This window comes from Eptesicus fuscus, chromosome 12, assembly GCF_027574615.1.
Source record: "Eptesicus fuscus isolate TK198812 chromosome 12, DD_ASM_mEF_20220401, whole genome shotgun sequence".
In the NCBI taxonomy this organism is placed as follows: domain Eukaryota; kingdom Metazoa; phylum Chordata; class Mammalia; order Chiroptera; family Vespertilionidae; genus Eptesicus; species Eptesicus fuscus.
In genome coordinates this window covers 87,509,170-87,534,374 of record NC_072484.1, presented here as the reverse complement: position 1 = coordinate 87,534,374, position 25,205 = coordinate 87,509,170, and the positions used below count along the sequence as shown (strand labels likewise).

The following is a 25,205-nucleotide window of genomic DNA, read 5'->3' as shown; positions in this document are numbered from 1 at the left end:
ACAAGGACGCTTTTTGTGCACTGGTGAGACCACAAGCCTGAGTGGAGTGGGCTCAGGAGAATGGGAGAACAGGCATTGGTGACCCCAAGCATGGACAATTCTTTCAGGATTTTTGAGATAAAGGGAAGGAGGGAAATGGGAAAGTGTAGCCAAGAGAAACGGTTTTTAATATGAGAGGTAAATATTAAAATAACGGTAGACTGATGGAAAAATCCAGGTGAGGAGGAGAATTTGATAATGAGGAGGGTATCCCACTGCCATGTGCTTATGATGAGAGGGAATAGGGTCTTTTATATATGTTTTTATTGGTTTTAGAGAGAGAGGAAGGGAGAGGGATAGAGAGAGAGAAACGTCTATCGGCTGCCTCCTGCACACCCCTACTGAGGATAGAGCCTGCAACCCTGGCATGTGCCCTCACCAGCAATCACAGGGGACCTTTTGGTTCATGGGTCAGTGCTCAACCACTGAGCCACACCGGCGGGGAAGGAAATAGGACCTTTTAAACAGATGAGGAGATAGGTCTTATTTAGTAGTATGAGAGGTTCTCTAAGGAAGCAGTCAGAAATGTCAGGGTGTTTGGCTAGAAATAAAGGTAGGTGAGTACATGTGGGAGAGGGCTTGTAGAAGTTTGCTTCTTTTTCTCAGTGAAATAGGAAACATACTCATCAGCTAAGGGTGAGGAAAGGAAAGATAGTTTTGTAGAGATTTCAGGAGAAGATATGAAATGTTTGTCTAGAGTCTGACATCATGAAGGATACTCCTAAAGTTGCTAATCCTGAATTGAATGAGACCAGTCAGCATGGCTGTGCATTTTTCTGTCAAGTTCATGACCGACCACTGAACAAGTCCAGAGTAGGCACAGCGTTGGATTTGACTGGAGTTGGGATTTTGCCAGGCGTCAATGATTAAAAGAGTAAGGGGCAAGGGACGTGAGGGTGCATGAAATAGGGTAGTTAAGATCAGTCTCCGTGGAATTGAAGCTGGTTGAGGGGGTGGGTGAAGACCCTGTGTGGGAGGGATGGTGTGAAAGGGGGAGGCATCTTTGTGTGGATTTGCTGTTACAGAGAAAATGAGTTAGAAGAACGGGTGATGGGAGAGTGGAGTGTATTCAGGTGTATTCAGTTGAGTTCGGGGTAACGTTGTGGGATATATGCCTGAAGTGAGAGGAAAGGTGGAGGCTCGGTTTCAGGCTGTCCTGAGGGGTCAGACAGTGTGTGCACCTGCTTTTCAGAGTGGCCTGGGTGAGGGGGCATCCGTAGCTGAAAGTCAGCTGCCCGCCATTGCCCCACCTTAGTCCTGGAACAGGGTCTAGTGGGAGGAAGCTAGATGTTGTAAAGCAGGGGTGGGGAACCATTTTCCTACCAAGGGCCATTTGGATACTTATAACATCATTCACAGGCCATACAGATATATCAACATTAACATTAGCCTGCTCTCTTGGGTCAAACATTTAATTAACTCACCACTAAGGCCTTGGCAGGGCCAGACCAAATGATTTCTCGGGCCTTACGCGGCCCGTGGGCCTGGGGTTTCCCACTCCTCTTGCAAAGGGTGGTCCTGCCGTACAATATTACAGGATCACCTGTGTGGGTAATGGAAACAGACGATTGTGGTAGAACTAGCATGGAAAGGGTATGCCATTTAGGAGCTAAAATCTTCATACCATGAAGGGGAGTCGTGCAGGAGTTCGTTGGTAAGTACAATGAGGAGGAGCAATCGGCACTCTAGTCTGAGGACATGAGCTACAACGCTAGAGGCATCTAAGGGGCAGGGAGGGGAATGGATGCCGCCTGCCCCATTTCTAATCCGGTGGCACAAGCCGTGTGGAAGAGAGAGGGGCTGCTGCCTGAGAGGGGGGCGGAGGAAGAAGTGTCCATAGGAGCGAGCCAGGTTCTGTAGATTAAGATGCAAAGGGAGTGTGCAAAGAAAAGAAGGGGCTTATAGGAGGTTTTGCGAGTGACGAATCCTGACTGTCAGAGGGAAGAGAGGGAGGATGTTAGTGGCTGGGATGGGGTCGGGGAGAGGGTGAGAGCACTCAGCCAACAATTAAACCAAAGTGTGATAAGCAAACTCCCCTAATTGGAAATGTGAATAGGTGCTCAGCAAAAGAGCACTTCCCTACACATCTCCAGCCAACGTGACCCAAACTAGAATTTCCTGGCCTCTCCTTTGAAATTGCATTAGGGAAATTGCTTGGGGGAATCACTGGGAGCATAGTGAATAGCTTATTTCCTTGAGTATTCCTTGATTTGCCCACTTTGCATCTTATTGCAAACCACAACCGCTTCTCGTAGGACAAGTATATTTTTCATCCCTGTAAATATGATATACTTACATGTATAGTCCATTAACCTAGCCTTGGGATTCGTTTTCAAAACCTGGATACTGAAAATACTTGTATATTGAGTGCTTATAATGCCCAGCCTTTGTAAGCTCCATACATGTATATTGTTTAATCCTCACTGCAGTCCTGTGAGATAGTCACTCCTAGGCTCTGTTATAATATTTTTTTTAGTAGTGAGCAAACACACTTAGAGAAGTTCCATGTCTCATCCAAGTGGCAAGCCCGGGTGGACGTGTGTAACCCTGAGAGCCTGCTGGAACCACAGGGATCACTGTGAGCCAGGAGCCATGGATGTAGTTTGCCTTCACAACATTTGTCCAAATCTGTTCCAGTTGTAAACTTGAGAACTTGACAAAGGAACCCTTGGCTTATCCACATGAAGAAGAGGGATGCCACGTGATTTCTCACAAATCCATAATACATTCCCGGAAACTGAACTGGTTTAGGTGATTTTCTTGCTTACTCTGTGTAGAATACATACTTGAACCAGAATGGATATAATACCCATACTTCTTACAGCTGTACAAATATACTTTGAAAATATAATCAGAGGGAAAAGGTGGGGCCTGCGGGGGGATGTGTGGACATGGGAGGAAGGGCAGGGCAAGAGGAGGGGGAGGAGAGAAGTCCGCCAGCATCTGTTTCTTTCTTTTTATTCTTATCTCATCCCCCTCCTCCTTTTCCATTTCTCCTTTGGAATGAAATATTGGGAGGTATTGAGGTGAATACTAATAACTATCAATCTGTGATATCCCCTTGTGGCACTCCGAAGAATAAACCTCTGCTACCATAAGAGTTATTTCAGATTAACAAGGATTAATTGACTTTGGCTGCACCCTTAATTAAAGGGGGGCGGCGGAGAAGCATTTGAAAAGAAAGCACTTGACGAAAACTGGGAAGAAAAAAGAACCTTAGCAGCTTAATTCCAGTCGGTAGCACTGGAGCCCTCCGGTCGAACGAAGATAAAAATAGCCATGCCTTGGCCCTCTTCTGGCCACCAGCGGCTGGATTTTAAGTGGGAGTCGCTTTGCCAAGATGTTTTGTTTTATAGTTTTGTTTAAAATTTTTACAGTGTGGGGAAAAGGGGCATATTATTGATTATAGAATTTACAAGACACAGAACTACAGTTATGTGTTATGTTTCTTTGACTCCTAAACAGTTTCTCAAGTTAATAAGAAGGAGGCTTACAGACTCGAGAAAGTAAACTCTTCACATTTTACAAGCCTAGCTCTCGAGATCGAAGAGTGATTTAGGTGAATCACTTGATATATCTTTGTTGACAACCCATGACCATTTATGCCAATATAAGTATAGATCTGTGTCACCCAAAGAAAATGTTTTGAATTTTATGGGCTATTTTAGTCAGAGATTTATGGGTGTGTGTGTATGTGTGTGTGTCTGAGTTGTTTTCTGAGCATAATACATTGGTGCATCATAAGTTTGCTCACACATATTAAATTGACTTACGGCACGCTGCTGGCTGCGGACCCCGTTTGTATTTCATATCAAATGATACCATCAGTGGATAGTCTTCACCTTCTCTTTATAAATTATTATTATTAGCGGGAAAACGAGCTGCTCCTTTTGTGGCCCGCCTATATTTCATGTTTAAACTCAAAAGCAACCCTTCTGTTTAATTTTTTTTTTTTAATGAGGAAATTGGAGATTGTACAGTTCTCATCCACAGAGATCAAATGCGCTCCTGTGTGTTATTAACCCTAATGGCTTTCAGGGAGGAAGCAGCAATCTGGCGGGGGGATTAGTATTTTAAGACTCTATTGAGGGGGGGAAATTACAGAGAACATACATCCTACGTCTCAGCCGTAGGTCCCGGGGTAAGTAGTGACTCCCACCGTTGGAGGGTTTTCGATGGCCCTTTCTTCATTATTCTTCAGGGCCCGTTCCGTACGGGGTTTCTGGTTGTGTGATTCTTGGCAGAGTCGTGTGCACTTAATGAAACCTTACTCGGCCCGCTCTTTGTTTGCGCTGCCTCCGAGGCCACACTCGGAGGGGGAGCTTTTCAAAAGGGAAAAGTGCTGTGAGGTGGCCCTGCGTGTGCGCGGGGCTCTCGGCGGAGACATCAATTACACACCGATGAGGCGCTTCCTGCAGGAAGGGCGGTGGGGCTAATGAGGCTTCGGCGTCCGCGGGGGCGGCCCTGAGTGTCTCCTGGGCAGCGTCATGCACAGCTGGGGAAGGACCAGGCAGGCTGTGCATGGTGCACGGAGTGTGCTGAGGAACTTGCTTTCTTGCTTTTTATTTTTAAATATACTTTTTATTGATTTTTTACAGAGAGGAAGGGAGAGGGATAGAGAGTCAGAAACATCAATGAGAGAGAAACGTCGACCAGCTGCCTCCTGCACACCTCCCATTGGGGATGTGCCCGCAACTAAGGTACATGCCCTTGACCGGAATCGACCTGGGACCTTTCAGTCCGAAGACCAATGCTCTATCCACTGAGCCAAACCAGTCAAGGCTCTTTCTTTTAATACGGTTTTTTTTTTTTTTTTTTTTTTTCAGAGAGGAAGGGAGAGGGAGAGAGAGATAGAAACATCAATGATGAGAATCATGGATCGGCTGCCTCCTGCATGCCCCCCCCCACTGGGGATCGAGCCCGCCAGCCAGGCACGTGCCCTGACCCAGAATGGAACCATGACCTCCTGATTCATTGGTTGATGCCCCACCACTGAGCCACGCCAGCCGGGCTGTTCTGAGTAACTTTTTTTAAAAAATATATATTTTATTGATTTTTTACAGGGAGGAAGGAAGAGGGATAGAGAGCTAGAAACATCGATGAGAGAGAAACATCAATCAGCTGCCTCCTGCACACCCCCCACTGGGAATGTGCCTGCAAACCAAGGTACATGCCCTTGACCAGAATCGAACCTGGGACCCTTCAGTCCGCAGGCCGACGCTCTATCCACTGAGCCAAACCGGTTTTGGCGGTTCTGAGTGACTTTAAACGCTGTCGCCGGCCCAGCCGAGGCTCACTCCTCGTGGCCTCCCGGCCTTGTTTGGCCGGAGGTGTTTCAGGAGCTCGCCTGTGCTCCGGGTGGTTTTCCGCAGGATGGCGTGAGAGGTCACGGTCAGTTTCTACCTGGCGGCCCCTCCCGTGTTGTAGGTGAGGGCGGGGAATCCTGCCAGGTCCCCCCTTTCTCAGGTGAAGCTCGTTTGCCTCGTATCCAACATCTGCCTTTTCCTGGACGGCGTGGCTGGCTCAGGGAGCCACCTGGTCCGCATCGGTGGCCTCAGGCCCCGGGGTCTGGGAAGGGATGTTGGCTCGGTTACACAGGACGGCAGACGCGGAGGAGAGAGGATCCTGCTCGCAGTCAGCAGTGGCCACGGCAGGATGTAAAGCTTCCGCTGCCCACTCTCTCTCCTCCTCCCTGCTTTCATCCCTGCCCACGGTTTCCACAGTTCACCAGCAGCACGTGGGCCTCGGAAGTTCATGGAGGCCTGGCCTCGCCTGCCAGCGTTTCACTTAACCCGGTGGATTCATCAGACATTCTTCTACTAGCAAATGTGCCGGCGCTGGGACTCACGGGCCCTTTCTACCTGCCTTGCTGCATTTTTGATAACCTTTACAGTCAAGCATTTCTTCCTTCGGCTAAAATCTTTTGTGCTTTTACTTAAATGAATTCCTCCCCCCCACCCCCCGATCTCCCTCAGGATGGGGAGCAGCTGGACATCATCTAGATCCCACTCCCTTTATTCTAACTCTCCCAGGGCCTTAGCCCGGCTCTTTCAAACATCACTTCTAGGTTACTATTCTGTACTTCTGTTACCCACCAGGGACCTCTTTTTCTTACGTATTTCCCCTTGAACTGCGGCCTCTGTTCTGGTATAATAAGATTTATACAAGAGTCAGGGAAGAAAAGAAAGTTTTCTTGTTAAGTGCAGATAAATTAGCCCATTTAAGTGTACTTTCCCCCTCGTTTTCTGTGCCGAGAGGGAAATATTTCATCATGTGGAGATAAGGGTTGGAAAGGGACTATGATCTCATAATAAAAACAAACCTCCTCTCAAATAAAGTCAAAATTAAAGGTATTCTTGAAATTACTCAGGTTAGCTAGCCCAGCTTCAGTTTGATGTATGTAGTTTGTGATTAATAAAGTTTTTAAAGTTGATACCAGGTCATCCCTCCTCTCCTTTTTGTCGAAAGTGACAGCAGATAACCACTTCTCCAACAGCTGGCGGCCTGACCCCGCCTCTCGCTTCCCTGGGTGCACCCGGAGTTCCCTTTCCTGTGTTGGGTGTGAGGCAATGACCAGCAGTGCCCGCGAGGGGAGCACTTACCCGTGACCTCTAGCAACCTTTTGGCGATACTCTCCCTCCCGCTTTTTCCTACTTCCCACTTTCCGGGCGGGCTGCTGTACTTCTGTGTCGATGTTTCGGGAGCCTGACGCACTGTAGACCGGCACAGGCGTTGTGCCGTGTAGGAGAAAAGGTGCTAATGTTTTCCGCGCGCGGGCAGCTTATGGTGACATCCTGTCCGTGGCTCTGAGAGGAAGCCGCACCGCTTCTGTGGTAGGAGGAGGGGTTAGGTGGCCGAGGCTAGTACCTAAGAGGCATGTTTTTCCCATGAAATCTCTCTGTCTCTGATTTGGGTGTCTCCTCTCTTGTCTGAGCTTACAGGGATGTTTTTATGGTGTCCGTGGGACAGGTGGAGTGCGTTCATTAGGTTGGGCCAATGAAGCAGGCCATAGACTCAGTAAAAGCTTCAGTTACGTTAGGTCTGTTTTATTCATAGGTCATATGGTGCTAAATATTGTCAAGTATCAGTACATACCATGTTCAGATGCTTTCTCCCTGGAAAATTTGTTTAGGGGGGAATTATTATTTCCATTAGTTTATCTATTATTGCTCTATTTAATTGGCCTGTCTTGATATCTCACACCCTTTGAATGTTTTCTTTAATGCAACAGGGAAATTATTTAAATCCAGACACTTATATCTACCTTAGAATAGGAATGCTTTGGGAGAGGGCACTTTTCCTTAGTCTAGATCAAAAGAGGATTAAGGAATTATTATTTTATTATTTTTTTTTCTGTAAGACATGGAGTTCAGGAAAGATTTAGTTTGGGTCAGATGGGCTTTGCCTGGTCTTCGACATCATTTCAAACAGTTTATTTTTTGGCATGTATTTTGTTGCTGTGTATTTCCAGAATATCTGATGCACACAATCTCAAGTGTAACTATGATGTATTATATATATATACACATATATAAATACACACACACACACACATACACAGAGTGGCCAGATTATTATGATCTCTGAATGCATAATAATCTGGAATCTGGACACTCAGTGTGTGTGTGTGTGTATTAGAGGCCCGGTGCATGAATTTGTGCATGGATGGGGTCCGGCAAGCCTGTCCAGGGGGAGGGGACATGGGCGGTTGGCCGGCCTGCCTGCTGGTTGAACTCCTGGTCGAGGGGACAATTTGCTTATTAACCTTTTATTATATAGGATATACACTGAGTGGCCAGATTATTATGCGTTCAGAGATCATAATAATCTGGCCACTCAGTATATATGTATATATATACACACACACAAACAGAAGCTTTTTTTATTAGGGATACTTTCAAATTACCTGCTTGTTAATCTTTCAGAACAAATTGTAGTTATCATGACTAGGCTTTTATAGACCTGGTTTTTCTCAGGTAAAATTACGAGTTCTATACTACTGTTCTTTGAAAGTTACCTTTTAAAAAGTTGTAGTCTCAAAGTTAGTACTTGGGTCTTGTTCACTGTTTTTCTCCCTGCATTTTATACAGGACCTGGCATGAAAGTGCTCAATAAAAGTTTTACAACTGAATGAATAATTAATAAAAAAATAAATGCGCTCCTTCTAAGACCCAGCCCTCTTTTAAAATGTGATTGAATCCTAACATGTGGCACACGTGTTAGAATTCATGTGTGGTCGTTGACTTAAGTTTTTCTTTATGAAAACAGTATTAAAGCAATTGTGTGTATCAGGGTTATTTCTACAGATACCTGTGTTGATTTGAGAGCATCTAGTCTGAGTTTTCAGATATGGGGAAAGGGGGTCGTTGGAGGGGGAACTGATAGAAATGATATGGACCCAAGGATGCCCCCTCTCCCTGCCTCGATTGGACCTTTGAACACCCGTTGCCTCAGGTAGCCTGTTACTTACTGTGCAGCCTCGTGAGACGCACGCATCCCTTTGAGGGAGTGACTGTGTTATGCAAGATCCGTGTCCCCAAGCAGCTCCTGCTGTTCCAAGTAAGCATCGCGATGTCTAAATTTGACTCTACGTTTATTTTTATTTCACTCTGCGAAACCTCTAAACCGTGACTGTCCTCTTAGAATGAGGCGGCGAGTAAGGACAGCAGAAGGAAGCAGATCGGCAGTCAGTGGCCGGCCCTGCGTCTTCCCCGAACTTGCACAGGACGTTCTGTGCTTCCGTCTCCATATTTGCCTGAATGGACTCCAGGATCATTTAAACATTTTCAGAATAGGGCGTCTGTTTCCAAAGTGAGCCTGGAGCCGAGGGGTGGGGGTGGGCTAGAGAAGGGGTAAATGGGGCTGGGGGGAAAGGGGACATATGTCACACTTTCAACAATAAAGATTTTTAAAAATATATATTTTATTGATTTTTTTACAGAGAGGAAGGGAGAGGAAGGGCGAGGGATAGAGAGTTAGAAACATCGATGAGAGAGAAACATCCATCAGCTACCTCCTGCACGCCCCCTACTGGGGATGTGCCCGCAACCAAGGTACATGCCCTTGACCGGAATAGAATCTGGGACCCTTCAGTCTGCAGGCCGACGCTCTATCCACTGAGCCAAACCAGTTAGGGCAACAATCAAGATTTTAAAAAATGAATAAATAAACTCACCTTTTTTGTGTGCTTTTCCATAATGAAAAACTGTGTTTTGCTGACCTCCCCTTCCATGAATTCTTTTTTTGGAGTGCATTATATATATATTTTTTTGTTTTTGTTTTTGCAATGAACTTTTTATTTATTTATTTATTTTTATTGTTTGAAGTATTATGAAAAACAGTGATTGAAAGTTAACTTTAAAAAGCGTTTAGGTAAATTTAATGAAAATCAAATGGGACACTGTAGTTTCATAAACATTTATAGGTCAACATGTATAGATCTGTACATACATCAGTCCCTGAGTTGCTGAGCCTGTGGGTGGTGAGGCAGACACTTCCCCCCCTGGGACTGTGGTGAATCCGTGCACTAAGTTCCGAGGGAACATGATTAGGGGAGGAGGAAGCCCACCTCAGAGACGGGTGGTCAGGAAAGGTTTGGGGGAGGCTGTGTGAGTTTGGTCTGTCAAGATGAGTTTGTCTAGTCACCTGTTGAAGGACACTGGGGTTGTTTCCATGTGTTGGCTCTTGTAAATAATGCTCAGTGGTACATATAGACAGTGGAATACTACTCGGCCATAAAAAAGATGAAACAGTGTCATTTGCAATGACCTGGATGGATCTTGAGGGTGTTATACGAAGTGAAATAAGTCAGATAGAAAAGAACAAGAACCATATGATTTCACTCACATGTGGGATATAAAACAAAAAGCAACAAGTGAACCAAAAAGAAAGTACCAAAAATACCTCATAGCTACAGACAACAGAATAGCGGTTACGAGAGGAGAGGGAGAAGAGAGAAAAAGGGGGGTCAGGTACGTGGAGGCAGGAGGAAACTAGACTTCTTGGTGAGCACACAATAGAGAATACAGATGTTTATTATAAAATCGTACATGTGAAATTTATATAATGTTATTAACCAATGTTACCTCAACAGATTTTTAAATATATTTTTATTGGTTTCATAGAGGAAGGGAGAGGGAGAGAGAGATAGAAACATCAATGATAAGAGAGAATTATTGACCGGCTCCCTCCTGCATCTGAGGCCTGTGCCCTGACCAGGAATCAAACCGTGACCTTCCGGTTCAGAGATCATTGCTCAACCACTGAGCCACGCCGGCCAGGCTTACCTCAGTAAATGTAATTTTAAAAATCAGTTTGCCAGGCAGAGAGATGGAGAAAGGGTACATGGAAGAGGGACAATCAGAACAATTGCAGCAAATGCATCAAGTGTATGTGTTCAGGGAATCCGGCCGGGTCTCTGTGGCTGCATCAGAGAGGGTGGGAGTGGGGGCGGGGGAGGGGGGCGCAACCAAGATGTGGGACTGGAAGGAGAAACAGAGTCAAGATTGCCCTCTGAGCTCGCCCTTCTTTGTGTCCCAAGTTCAAGGTCAAAGGCCTCTTGCACACCTGCCAATGGGTTAGTAATGAGATTGGAGGGAATGGCACCATCCGTCTCCTAGCACCCAACTTTAAAAAGTATGAGCTCTAACCCGTATTTAAAAGTATGAGCCCTAACCCGTGTTTTCCAGCTCAGCCACATTTTCAAGATGAATGGGGAATGAACAAGAGGAGAGAGAGGGGCAAGCTGGAGACCCTGCGGACAGAGGCTGAAATCCAGGCCTGCAGGGACCCAGTCGCCCACTTGTCTGCCTTCACTCCTGTCCCAGGATTCCGTCACCCTCCACCTCACTTTGCTCCCAAACAGAGTATTTTGGAGGAGGGCTTTGGGAGTCTGAGAGGGAAAGAACGTAGAGGCAGATGAGCAGCAAATGCCAAGGTTCCCATTAATGGCTTGAATTTAAAAGGAGCAAATTAGCTTTGCACTATGTTTGAGGCATGCCGAGTTTGGGCAGTCAAGCCGTATGTACTCAGAAATAGTGTTTCTATCGCTTTAGAATTGTGTTCCTCATCCGTGCGTCCACCACAGAGGAGCAGGCAGTCCTGTGGGGTTTGGAGGGATAAGACCCTGGCATTCGTGTTGTGATGGCGCCTGGGCACGGTCAGGAAAGAGCTCCCCTCCTGTTCTGAATCCCACGGAGGCATCTCTCTCTAAGCTGCACGTCCGTGTTGGACACTCACTGGCTAGAACATCTGAACTGATCCTTCAGTTGCCTGGCTCCTGGTGCCACTCCGTGTACCAGGGTTTTCCCCATGTCCTTCCTTCAACATGCATTTTCTTTGGCTTGGATTTCAGAGGCCAGACTCAGCCCCTTAGATAAATACTCAGGCAACTGTTTAAAACAAACCCTCTGTTATTTATTTGTCATGTCTGTTACTGAGAAAGCGACAAGAATAAGTCCAAGTGGAAACCATGTGTGCTGTCAGAATAGAAATCTGCATGAACCTGCACAGTCCAATGACATCGTGTTTTTAGACCTAGCCACCCTCAGCACACCCATGGCACAAGAATGATCTATGCCAGACACGCCCAGGTTAACAGCCCCTGCTGTCAAGGCGTACACGCAGGCATACCCTAGGGACTCATTACATTGTGCCTCACCCATGTTTCTCTTTCTTTTCCCCCCTTAAAGGTGTTTTTAACCCAAAGGAACACTTCCTTATAGATTTTATGTTCTATTACATTTACATTCTTTAAGATTCTACAGTTATTTTATCAGAATTTACTAATTAGGGAAAATTGACTCAGAAAAATAGGACTAAATTCCAGAAAGAAAGATTGGAGAAAAAAGTGCCTAGGTAGTAAAGGAATTCTTGTAATCCTTCCCCGGGATCTTGGAAGGTCAGATAAAGCAGACTAGAGTTGGTTTAGAGCAGTGGTCGGCAAACTGCGGCTCGCGGTTTGCCACTCTGTTGACCAATGAGTTTGCCAACCACTGGTTTAGAGGAAAATGAATCCTCTTGGGCAGTGGTCAGCAAACTTATTAGTCCACAGAGCCAAAGATCAACAGTACAACAATTGAAATTTCTTTTGAGAGCCAAATTTTTTAAACTTAAACTTCTTCTAACGCCACTTCTTCAACATAGACTCGCCCAGGCCGTGGTATTTTGTGGAAGAGCCACACTCAAGGGGCCAAAGAGCTGCATGTGGCTCTCGAACCGCAGTTTGCCGACCACGGATCTTGGGGGAAAACTTCATAGTATTTCCTGACACTTTTTTCAGTTTGATGGTCCTGCCTTCCGTCTGAAGTTCTAGACCCGAAGTTGAACAGAATCTTTCTTGGGAAACACTGTGTCCAGACATGCGGCTCACTGTTAACACTGTGAATTTAATGCTGAACTTAAACCAGACGATGCAGCATATATGGCGATGCTGAAACAGGTACCATGATGCAGTGGTTTTCCGAGTAGGAGAGAAACAGAGCGAGTTGAGTTGTAAGTTAGGTGTCTGTTGCCCTCAGCAAGGCAACTGCCGGTGGTCGGATGCTTACGGGAGCGTCAGAAACCAGGGCACGAGGCGTTCACTCCATGCACACGGGTGAAGCGGGGCACGAGGCGTTCACTCCATGCACACGGATGAAGCGGGGCACGAGGCGTTCACTCCATGCACACGGGTGAAGCGGGGCACGAGGCGTTCACTCCATGCACACGGGTGAAGCGGGGCACGAGGCGTTCACTCCATGCACACGGGTGAAGCGGGACACGAGGCGTTCACTCCATGCACACAGGTGAAACGGGGCATGAGGCGTTCACTCCATGCACACGGGTGAAACGGGGCATGAGGCGTTCACTCCATGCACACGGGTGAAGCGGGGCACGAGGCGTTCACTCCATGCACACGGGTGAAGCGGGGCACGAGGCGTTCACTCCATGCACACAGGTGAAACGGGGCATGAGGCGTTCACTCCATGCACACGGGTGAAACGGGGCATGAGGCGTTCACTCCATGCACACGGGTGAAGCGGGGCACGAGGCGTTCACTCCATGCACACGGGTGAAGCAGGACACGAGGCGTTCACTCCATGCACACGGGTGAAGCGGGGCACGAGGCGTTCACTCCATGCACACGGATGAAGCGGGGCACGAGGCGTTCACTCCATGCACACGGATGAAGCGGGGCACGAGGCGTTCACTCCATGCACACGGGTGAAGCGGGGCACGAGGCGTTCACTCCATGCACACGGGTGAAGCGGGGCACGAGGCGTTCACTCCATGCACACGGGTGAAGCGGGGCACGAGGCGTTCACTCCATGCACACGGATGAAGCGGGGCACGAGGCGTTCACTCCATGCACACGGATGAAGCGGGGCACGAGGCGTTCACTCCATGCACACGGATGAAGCGGCTGGTGGTGTTCCATCCTGCTGCATGGATGTTTACCTTTGAAACACTACAAAGACTATCATTTCCTAAGAAAACTGGTAAATTTGTTTAGATGTTCAGTAGTCAGAAGCACTCTCATATTTTCCATAAAGTCCCTAAAATCCATTTGGTTATCCTTTTCAATTCACTAGTAAATTTCCTTTTTTTTTTTTTTTTTATGCAAACACTAAGAATGTCAAAGTAATCCTATATAGTAAAAGGCTAATATGCAAATAGACCAAACAGCTGAACGACTGGTCTCTATGATGTGCACTGACCACCCGGGACAGACGCTCAACACAGGAGCTGCCCCTAGTGGTCAGTGTGCTCCCACAGGGGGAGTGCCCCTCAGCCAGAAGTCAGGCTCACGACTGGCAAGCACAGTGGCGGTGGCGGGAACCTCTCCCGCCTCCACAGCAATGCTAAGGATGTCCGACTGCTGGCTTAAGCCCACGGCCCTTGGGGAGCCGGCCTAAGCCATCAGTCAGATATCCCCCAAGGGCTCCTGGACTGCGAGAGGGTGCAGGCCGGGCTGGGGGACACCCCCACCCCCTGAGTGCATGAATTTCGTGCACTGAGCCTCTAGTAAAACATATATGCTAATGCCCACTTTACTTCTGGCTAGGCTCCTATCACATTCCTTTAGGTCTGGCCAACTGATGATAATTTCTAATATTTTTTAACAAATAAGCTTTGTAAGGTGTTACAAAGTCCTACTCCAGCTGTCATTTCAAGGAGAGAAGCGTAGGAGCCTGTGTTTTATGCCAGCAGTGTTTTAAAATGTTTCTTACCTAGAACATTTAGACTGTTTTAAGGAAACATTCCGTTGGTATCAAACAGAAAAGGCCACCTGATCTTTAATTCAAGGACTTCTCTCACTATCTCCATGGACAAATCCTTTTGCTACTTCAACCGTAGCATCTCCTGGGCCGCTCATGTTCACCAACAGCTCTCGATTTTCTCATGTCGGGGCTGAGTGAGTTGTACCCTGGGCATTCACTTCCTATTTCAGGACTGCCAACGTGATGCGAGGACATCAGGCTGCCTTAGACATTGCATTGCCAGCATCGGTTCTTGGCATGGACGCCAGATAGTTTCAGTGGAACATGATGGGCCTGGCCTTGGAATCCAGCTCTGCTGTTCCATTGGCTGTGTGACCAGGGGCAGGTATTGAGCCTTTTCCATCCTTCGTTTTCTCTCTCCGGTGTGGAGATCATATCTGTCCATCAGGCAGGGAAGCTGTGAGGCAGAAATGAGATCACATATGTTAAGTGCCTGGCGTTAATAACTAACGATTATTTTATCTTCCAAAACGCGTTCCGTTTGGCTTGCTGATTGCTTTCTGTACTAAAACAAAACTCGATGAACCCTTTTTCCCCCCAAACATTCTCTTTGATGACCCACATGTTCATTTCTGGGCAGCATGCTCCTGAGTCTCCGAAGCTGCTTGGGTGTTCGCAGCGCTGGGTCCCCGAAGGCTCCCGGGCCTGACCAGAATAATCCCCACTCTCCCTTGTTTTGTCCAATCCATCGAGGAACCCCAGATGGGTGGGCGGGGCCTACCTCTTTGGGGCAATGGATCGCGGGGCTCCCAAACTGTGACACCAGGTTCAGCGTCCACCTAAGCTGCTGTTCCTTGGAAATTTTTCTTGGATTAGTGTTAGCCCCGTTGTCCTTAAAAAGCCACACGTTGAGCTTTCACAGTATGCTCTTAAGGTACTTTCTTCCATCTAACTTCCTCTTGCCTCCTGCCCTTGACCCAGGCCTTCCTTCTGCCCGTCACCACAGTGCTCCCTCGCTGTGATTTTCCAGGTAACTCCTTCCCCCGCGTGTGCACAGGCCAGGGCCCACCCTGCGCTCCTGCAGAGCCTCCGTGTTAACCTCGTCCCCCCTAGGGAAGGTGGGAGGACGGAAAGACGTGCTCTAGCTCTCCCAGGTGTCAGAGAGCGGGAGGGGAGCGTGGGCCCATGGGCCAGCCGTGCCAGCCAGGCGGTGGTTTTTCTGAAAAGCCGTCTTTTCTAAGGAGGTGTCTTCTGTAGAGTGAGCATCAGGAAAGCTTCACTCTGGGACAAATGGCCAGTCCTGTTGTCATCTGCCCAGGGCTCCATGTTCTTGGAAATCATCATCTTCACGTGGCAGCCGGCACCTTGCATTTCATGTTTCCTTCTCCGTGCTATGTGACTGGGCCCCTCCGAGGTGGTGCACGTGCCGCCAGAGGCCAGGAACTCTGTAGAAGGAGGGATAGAGGAGTTAGACCACCTCCAACATTGATGGATTTAACACACTTGCGTTCATTTGGACTGTTTCTGCACGATACTGTGCGTGGCCTCGTCTCCATGCTCAGAACTGCAAAGTCTCTGCGGACCCCTGACTCTGGAGGGAGACGTTGTGTTCCTTTTTATGTCCATACCAGGGCCCTGTGACATGGGGCTCGTCATCAGTCAGGGGTAAGGAAACAGAGACCTGGTGACATGGAACTGTGGCCTCACAGCTATTCAGTGATCCCTTGTCTCAAAGGCAGTGGCTCTTCTTGCACTGTGTTCTTTTCCTTTATTCTAGGAATCCGTTTCAGCTGGAGAAACACTCCCGGTTAATGATAGTGGATATAAAAACAAAAGGAATTCAGCCCTAGCTGGTTTGGCTCCGTGGATAGAGCATTGGCCCACGGACTAAAGGGTCCCCGGTTCGATTCCAGTCAAGGGCACATGCTCTGGTTGTGGGCTCGACCCCCAGTAGGGGGCATGCAGGAGGCAGCCGATCCATGATTCTCTCTCATCATTGACGTTTCTATCTCTCTCTTCCTCTCCCTTCCTCTCTGAAATCGATAAAAATATATTAAAAAAAATAAATTTTACAAAGGAATTCAAATTAGTAATGTCCTTCTCTCTGTGTGTTTCCAGTCTGTGCCAAGCAGGTGCCCGACGAAGCATCTTGCACTCGGGATCCCAGCCTTCCTAACGCGGCCGCGCCCAGCAAGCTAGTGTCCTCCTTTCAGCAGCACACCAAAAAGGCCCTGAAGCAGGTGAGCGGCGGCCGCGGCCTCTGTCCTGTGCTCTGCCACGGAGGCCCCCGGTCCTGTGTGGAGAAAGTAAAATAAATAAGGACACAGCCACCAGAAGGCAATACAAATGCCCGGATCCAACCACTTCCATCACATTTAGTACGGTCATTTTAGTCTAGGCCCACAACTACGAGAGGCTTGTTTGAACACTTGGACGTGAAAGAGAAGAGAGGAAGATGTGCCTGGAAACATACAAAAACTTGAATTAAGGTTTTCGTGTGGGTGATTCACAGGAAGCATATTGGGTTCATAAATGCATTGCATGTTTTGACAATAGTGTCTCTGTTTATTGTCTCGTGTTTATCTGAAAGTTGACATAAACAATAAACAGAGCCCGGCCGGGTATGGCTCAGTGGTTGAGCATCGACCTGTGAGCCAGAAGGTCACGGTTCGATTTCCTGGTCAGGGCACATGCCCAGGTTGCGGGCTCGATCCCCAGGGGGGCCCATGCAGGAGGCAGTGGATCAGTGACTCTCTCTCATCGCTGATGTTTCTCTCTCTCTCTCCCTCTCCTTTTCTCTCTGAAATCAATGAAAATATATATTTTAAAAAACCACAGATAATTTCCTTCTCATTACCGAGATGCATTAAGTTACAAATGAGGAAAACAGTAATTGTGGCTCGCTTGCATCTAGAATATCCGTCTTCAGGGAGTGTGATTTGGTGCTGAATGGAGCTGCCGTGGCATATCGTCCTGACGCCACATCAGCAGTCTTGACCTGTGTGTCCTTGTCCAGAGATAGTGGTGAGAGGTGATGGTTACAAGGTTGAACCCTGGCCTCTGACGTACCCTGGTTTCCATTTGTGCTACTCTCTGTGTGACCCTGGGCAAGCCACTTGTATTCCCCGAATCTCAAATTCTGTTTCTAGAAAATGTGGGGATGATCTGAGGACTGAGCGAGTGTCCGGCCCACAGTAACCACTCAGTAAGTGTCAGCCACAGCGGTCACACCGCCCTGCGCCCGGAAGGAAAGGAAAGGATGCTGTGGTTGGATGGGGACCTGGGGCGATGGTCATCCCAATGATGTTCATGAGCGGAAGGCTCACATGTTAAACCCTGGACTCCTGGTTTTCCCCTGGGTGATGGCTTTCCTCTGACATTTTTATTTGGGTCCTTGAATGACGCTGTCGTCCACCTCACCTCTTGCGGACCCTGACCAAGTCTGGTGTCACTCTAGGGAAACAGTGTTTATGACAAGGAAAGAGGCACCATGTTTGTAAATGAAGTTCAACGTTTCTTTAAAAGCTCCATCCATCATTTTTTTTTAAAGTTCAATCAATCTGTGAAACTTCTTATATTCACATCCAATCTCCTAGGTTTAGGCTGTCTCCACCTGCTTTTCCTCTACTTCAAACAAAGCAACTTAATATTGTTGTACTGAATTATCTTACCTTTCATTTTATATTAATTACTGAAATTTGAAGTATTTCCATTCATGGGGATTATATCTATGGTAGTAATATAGGTCAAATAATCTTGCCATTTATATCCTTGCTCTTGTGAAACGGATTAGACGCCAAAGAACAAACTTGAATTCAGGTTGAGGTCCCTTGTCAGTGGCTGAAATAAAGGGTGGGTGATGGTAGGGAAGCCTAGGTAGGGCCCATTGAGGTAATAAAATGCTGACCAGGATAGAGCAAAAGACACAAAACTGGGCACTGGTAGCCATAACCTTTAAGAAACGTAGATGCGGTCGTAAATGGAACTCACGCTTCCAAGGAGCGGTGATTTAGAAAAAGTGCACACCATGAAACCTTCCCGTGTGTGAATGGAGAGATGGAAATTCACATCTCTGCACTGTCACGTCTCATTGCTTTTTACTCCCTTCCTTTTGGTTTCATATCATTTGAACATTTTTTACAATGACTAAAATATCGCACAGCTCTGAGTTAGTGGTTTTTGTGTTATTTTATCACAGAGCATGCGTTCATGGGAAGTTGTTTTGTTTTATTTTCTTGTAGAGCATGCGCTCATGGGAAGGGGCACTTGCTTGCTTAGGCTCTAAGCCTTGTCTTAAGAAAAGCTGTTGTGAAAACTTCAGAATGTCCAGAAAGAGCTATTTATTAATGTCTTAAAACGTCCTATTGTATAACCAAGTAACAAATGAGTCACCAGGGGAATTTGGCCCGCTGTATAGCAGCTATGCTAATGTTTGATTAATAATCAAATTCCTATCAGAAATACATTTAGGAGAAAAGCTGTTCTTGCAGAATGTTGCTCGGATTCCCTGTAATTGCTGAATTTCTTCAGGCAGCATTTTACAAGTTGACTGAACATGAGGCATTGTAAATTGTAGCTGCTCAGCAAATACGCAGCTCACCTTTCTTTTGGGTAGTTGACGGGGCCTGGGGAAGTGGTGCAAGTAGAGATGTTATGTGTCCACAGATAGCCACATATTTGCGTTCTGTGTTTGTGAATGTATGTTTTGTGTATATCTTTACATGCACAAATCATCATTTCATGAAAGTAGGGCCAGCTGAATGACCCTCATAATAGTCACATCAGCTGACATTTCCTTTTCTGAATCCTAGACACCGTGTCCTGCTTTTCACATGCACTGTGCCGTTCAGTCCTTAAAAGCAGGGACTGGAATCCCCATTTTTCAAACGAGGAAACTAAGGTCCAGAGACGTTAGGTAACTCGCCTAAGATCGTCCAGAGAGTAAATCTTGGAAATGACATTTCAGCCCAGAATCCTCGTTTCTGATCCTGCCCCCTTAATGCATACTGCCTTTTAGCATCCTCCTACATAATAAAGAGCTACTATGCTAATTAGACCGCACAGCAGAACAACCTTCCGGTCGACTTTCCGGACGAAGCTGGGGCCATGCATCAGGTCTCTAGTATGGCATACAATAAGATAAAGAATTTTTTACCGTATTCAAGAAAATTGACATTCTTGAATATTTGTGATAGTAAGGAAAGGGAAATGGTATAGTCATTAAGAATCTTAATTCTAGCCCAGCCCGTGTGCCTCAGAGGTTGAGCGTTGACCCGGGAACCAGGAGGTCACCAGTTCGATTCCAGGTCAGGGCACATGCCCGGATTGCGGGCTCGATCCCCAGTGGGAGCGTGCAGGAGGCAGCTGATGGATGATGTCCCTCCCTCATCAATGTTTCTATCTCTCTCTATCCTTCTCCCTCCCTGTCTGTTTCCAAATACAGACTGCTTATGTGTAGTATCAGCATGTATTAGTGGTAGGCACTCAGATATATTAGCTCTTACCATTTTACTAGATGTATATTCTGAGACAGGAGGACTTTGGAAGTTCAATTCTACATTGGCTAGTGTAGACTCATAGAAGTAGGTGGGGAAAAACATCACCACCAAAATCCAATCGCTTTATACTCATAAATGTAGTGAAGCACAATGATGTAAAGCAAATATACCCACAAAATAAGCCAGACAGATTTCCCAGTCCCGAGCCCACACCGCCGCCCCAGTCTGAAGCTTATCGCTGCAGAGGGTGGGTGTTTACTGGGCAGTACTGTGGACGGCAGTGTATCTATAGGCTGGTACTTATGGAGCCATAATGCCCCGTGGCTACTGACATCGATTATCCTCCCTGTTCCTAAATACTTGGGACCCTTCTACTTCCTAATCATCGAAATGTTAGCATCACATGTTGGGTGTAATCGCATGAGCAATGCGATGTTACGTTGGTACGAGCACAGTCAGGAGCTCCTGGAGAGAAGCCGATTGCTGATGGTGACCTTCTTCCCCGTCTTCTCCCGCCTTGCTATTTCAGTTGTAATGATCCCAAAATGTACGAAATGAATTCCGTTTTGAATTTTAAAGAAGGTTAATGAAGAAAGATTAAGTTGTGGATGTTTATAAACAGAGTCAAAGGAAAGCATGAAGTAGGATGAGGTCTGCTATGGGAGATAACTTGGTGGGGAACAGACCTCTCCCTGTGGCTCCCCAGCTTTAGCTCCCAGCATTATTTATTTAGGGTACAGGATTTATTCATAACATTGAACATCCGGTTTCCCTCTTCACATCCCAAAGCAGATATATTCTCGGCATTTTGCTTTAGCTTTGTATGTTTGACCAATACTGCGAAATTCCAAAGGTTATGCTGCCTGATAGCAGTTTCTGACATTTAGCGCACTAGCAACAATGCGAGTTGTTGGTGCCTGACCCAGCCAGCTGTCTCATGGGTGTGTGTGTCTGCAGTGATTTTAGCATTCGCAGCATGTGGTACTTTCAGATTTTTCAGGGAAGGGCTTATTACATTCAGTGCATTCGTAAGTTACATTGTCGGAGTTGTTTTTCAACTAAAATAAAGCAGGCGTTACTTGTTTATGCAAATCCCAGCTAATACAAGAGCCTCTGGCTCTAGGTTTTATTTTTCATTCAAGAGGAAATGAGAACTGTGTCATGTTTGCATAGTTATCTGACAGGCTTTCTGTTTATCAATTTAAATATTTACTAGGTGTACCGGTTAATAATGCAGATTTTGTAATCAAAGAAAACATGATAATTTCAAGAGAAACATCAAAAGTGCTTTATTCAAAGTAATGTCCATCGCTAGCTACACATTTCCCCCATCTTTCAGGTAATTTGTGGATACCGTCCCAATAGAACTTCTCTTGTTTTGAGGCAAACCATTCAGAGACCCAATTTTCTACTTATTTGTATGTTTTGAAGTGCTGCTCAGAAAGTGCGTGTGACATCGATCTGAACAAGTGGTCATCTGAAGGAGCAATGTCTGGTGAATACAGCGGGTGGGTTAATACTTCCCAGGCAAGATCTTTTAACGTGTCTTTAACTGGTTTTGAAGTGTGTGATGGTGCGTCATCATGAAGCAAAATTACTTTGCCTTGTCTTCTGGCCCATTCTGGTCGTTTCACGATCCAAGCATGGTTCAAATTGATTATTTGTTGTTGGTAGCGATGAGTATTAACGGTTTCACCTGGTTTTACAAGCTCATAATATACCACACCTTCCTGATCCCACCAAACACAGAGCGTTGTCTTCTTTCCAAAGTGATTTGGCCTTGCAGTTGATGTTGATGGTTGACCTGGATCAACCCATGATTTTGTGCACTTGGGATTCTCAAAATAAATCCACTTTACATCGCTAGTCACAATTCAATGCAAAAAAGACTTTCTTTTGTGCTGTTGAAGCAATATTTACCGATGACTTTTCGGTTTTCCATTTGTCTTTCATTCAGTTGATGTGGCACCCATTTTCCTTCCTTTAAAATCTTTCCCATTGCTTGTAAATGATCAGAAATTGTTTGCTGAGCAACTTGAATCTTTCTGCAAGTTGTTTTTGAGTTTGACACGCATCTTCATCCAATAATGGTTGTAGTTGTTGGTCTTCAAACTTTTTCGTTTGACCTGGACGTTCTTAGTCTTTCACATCAAAATCATCATTTTAAAGCATTTAAACCAGTGTTCACAAGTATCTTGAGATGGAGCATGTTCACCATAAGCTTCTCGAAATATACGATAACTTTCAGTAGCACTTTTCTTCAAAATAATGAATTAAAACTTCCTGCAAATGCTCTTTTTTTTGGCACAAAATGCGACATTTTTATGCGTAAAAATATGATGTTAACACCTTCAGAAAACTTGACATATGATATTTTGAAGCTTGCTGTCAATACAACAAAATAGCATACATATCAAGTCGCATATATATCAACATATGTGTAACTCCATCTATTGAAAAAAAGTCCGCATTATTAACTAGTACACCTAGTATCTAAAGCAAGCATGTCAGACTGGCGGCCCACGGGCCACATGCCTCGTTTATTTGGCCCGTGTTAACCTTTGAGTTTGACATGCTTGATCTAAAGGGTTTTGTGTCTCTTTTTTTAAATTGAATTTATTGGGGGGTGACATTGATTAATAAAACCATACGGGTTTCAGGTATACCAGTACAATTCTACATCATCTGTGTTGTCTCTTGTTATAAGAGAATACTGGGATGCACCTCTAGAGGAAAGCATGCCGAGTCAGCATCTTTTGGTTTCTTTCTTTCCACACCGGTCTAAAACTGTCACTAACGTCTGATGGGATCTTTTCTTTCCCTAGACGGGTTGAGCTCTGTTATATTTCCTTGAAATAATACGTTTATTTCCAAGTTGTGGCCTGTAAATGTCTCTCCTGTGGACGAGTACCTGAAAGCATTGGACTTGGCAAGTCCAATAGACTCTGTAGTTTGGACATGAGAACATTTACATGTGGGCAGCATAGTAGACTGCATTTATGCTTGCCATCTGCTTGTTTATTTAGGTTTTGATACTGCTTTCTGGGTTTGAAATTACAGGATTTAAAGTTGTTAAGCTCTCCATTAGCATTTCAACGGAGAGCTCAGGCTTGGGTAGTTAGGGGTGCCTTGAGGATATCATCCCCTAAAATGCATCCAGACTAATATAATAAGTAGCATTCGTGTCCAATAGAAGGGTTTGCAGGTGGGCCAGCAGGCCCCCAGGGCTAATTGAGACCCTTGGTGTGGATCAGAAAAAGCCCGCATCGCCCGCCCCAAGTTGTCGCCACCACAAAAATATTTCCTCTTCATGGCACCCGCGTGCAGAGCTAACCTTCCAGGACCCGCTAAAGTGGCCTTCCTCATCCTACTTCCTTAATCTATTGCATGGATTTCTAGGCTGTGGGATACCTAAACTTAAATGATTACAAGTTAAATCGCATTTAACTTCTATTATATTTGTAACAATATAAAATAGAAACTTTTGTCCTAGGGATTGTAGCTAAAGCTCAAAGTTGAGGACACTGGTATACAAGGGTACCCGGCTGTGAAGAGAGGTGCAGAGGCCTTACTGAGAGAAGGCAGGTGGCTGCTGACCGCCCCAGCAGCCTGTATGCAAACAGCCTGTATACAAATAGCCTGAATACAAACAGCCTGAATACAAACAGCCTGTATTCAAACAGCCTGTGTACAAACAGCCTGAATACAAACAGCCTGAATACAAACAGCCTGAATACAAACAGCCTGTATTCAAACAGCCTGTGTACAAACAGCCTGTGTACAAACAGCCTGAATACAAACAGCCTGAATACAAACAGCCTGTATGCAAACAGCCTGAATACAAACAGCCTGAATACAAACAGCTCTTTGCATTTCCTATTTATACATCTTAGCAACACTGTCTCTGTTTCACAGGGACACGTACCAGGTAATTTACTCTGCATTGCTCTGCTCGCGCACTCTTTCTCTGACTCCACCTCGCCCTTAACCATGACACCCCACAGTCTTTTTTAAAAAAATATATTTTTATTGATTTCAGAGAGGAAGGGAGAGGTAGAGAGATAGAAATATCACTGATGAGAGAGAATCACTGATTGGCTGCCTCCCGCACGCTCCACACTGGGGATGGAGCCTGCAAACCCAGCATGTTCCCGAATCGAGCCATGACCTCCTGGTTCATAGGCCAATGCTCAACCACTGAGCCACACCAGCCGGGCATAGCACCCCACAGTCTTAATCAGGGCTCTGTCGCCGCCCATTCCTCGACCAGGAGGGGGGTTACTACCTCTCTTGGGATGGTCAGACTCATTCATTGGGTGAGGTGAGGAGCATTGTTCATGGTGTCAAAGATCAGTGCCCTCAGGCTGACTTAGGCTCAGAATCATCTCTGTTTTGTCTGGCACATTGTCCAAAACAGGTAAACGCACCTAAACATCCTAAAAGTCCAGTTGTGTTGCTTCTCTTGAGCAAGTGCTGCCCGCTCCAGTGGGGGGTGTGTACCCACTCACTTCAGCCTCCCCTCTGTCACTGTCTTACCCCAGGTGGTGTGGTCCAAACAGCACTGCACATTTTTCAAGGAATTGTGAGGACACAGGCAGCCTATGTGTGAGTTGCAGAAATATAGTTGTATAACTCCCCACCCCCAAAAACACACACATACAAAACCAAAACCATGACTAGCTAGCTTCCTCACTTGCAGGATCTGCCCTACAGAGAGACCGGCAATGTGAGACACATACTAATACATATAATAATGCGAGGCCGGATTCACTATACGACCTGCCTTGTGGACGTGACAAATGCCAGAGTCCTCTTGTCGGAGCCAGCCCAGACTGTCCTGACCATCTCATTTGAGTCAGCCTTGCTTCCCCCATCCTTCCACGCCCGATCTGAGGAGGAGGCCTCCATGTCCAGGGTCCAATAAGCCCTGCTTGTGGGAAGTGAACTGGACTACTCCACGAGCCCAGCACTGCTCAGCCTCCAATGGGGTGGATCCTGGGAATGTGGTCAAGGTGCCCCTTCCTGTAGCTGAGCCCCGGTGCCCCTCAGTTTACCTGGGAGCCTGCTGTCCACCGTGACACACGTCCCAATGTTTTCTTATTTGCCCCTGGAAAAGTTAATGGGGGTCAAATATACTGCTCGTGTTTTAGAGGTAAAACTAAAAAAATATGTGTACTTTCCATACACGTAAAACAATCCTTTTTCTTTTGGGCATTTAGTCATCTACAGGCACAAAGAGTTGCATACCAGTATTTTAAAAAATGTTATATGAAGGCCTGGCCAGCATGGCTCAGTGGTTGAGCGTCGACCTATGAATGAGGAGGTCATGATTTGATTCCCAGTCAGGGCACATGCCCAGGTTGTGGGCTTGATAGCCAGTGGGGGTTGTGCAGGAGGCAGCCGATCAGTGATTCTCTCTCATCATTGATGTTTCTAGCTTTCTCTTACTCCCCTTCCTCTCTGAAAT

General features: G+C 46.3%; 1 protein-coding gene across 1 annotated transcript in view; it reads left to right on the top strand.

The window, feature by feature from the left end:
• The window catches only part of ASXL3 (ASXL transcriptional regulator 3), a 153,955-nt gene that overhangs the window by 50,929 nt on the left and 77,821 nt on the right, over positions 1-25,205 (top strand). Inside the window, exon 6 of the mRNA XM_054723606.1 lies at positions 16,359-16,480. Coding sequence (XP_054579581.1) covers positions 16,359-16,480 — 122 coding nt within the window. The remainder of the gene's footprint in view (positions 1-16,358; positions 16,481-25,205) is intronic.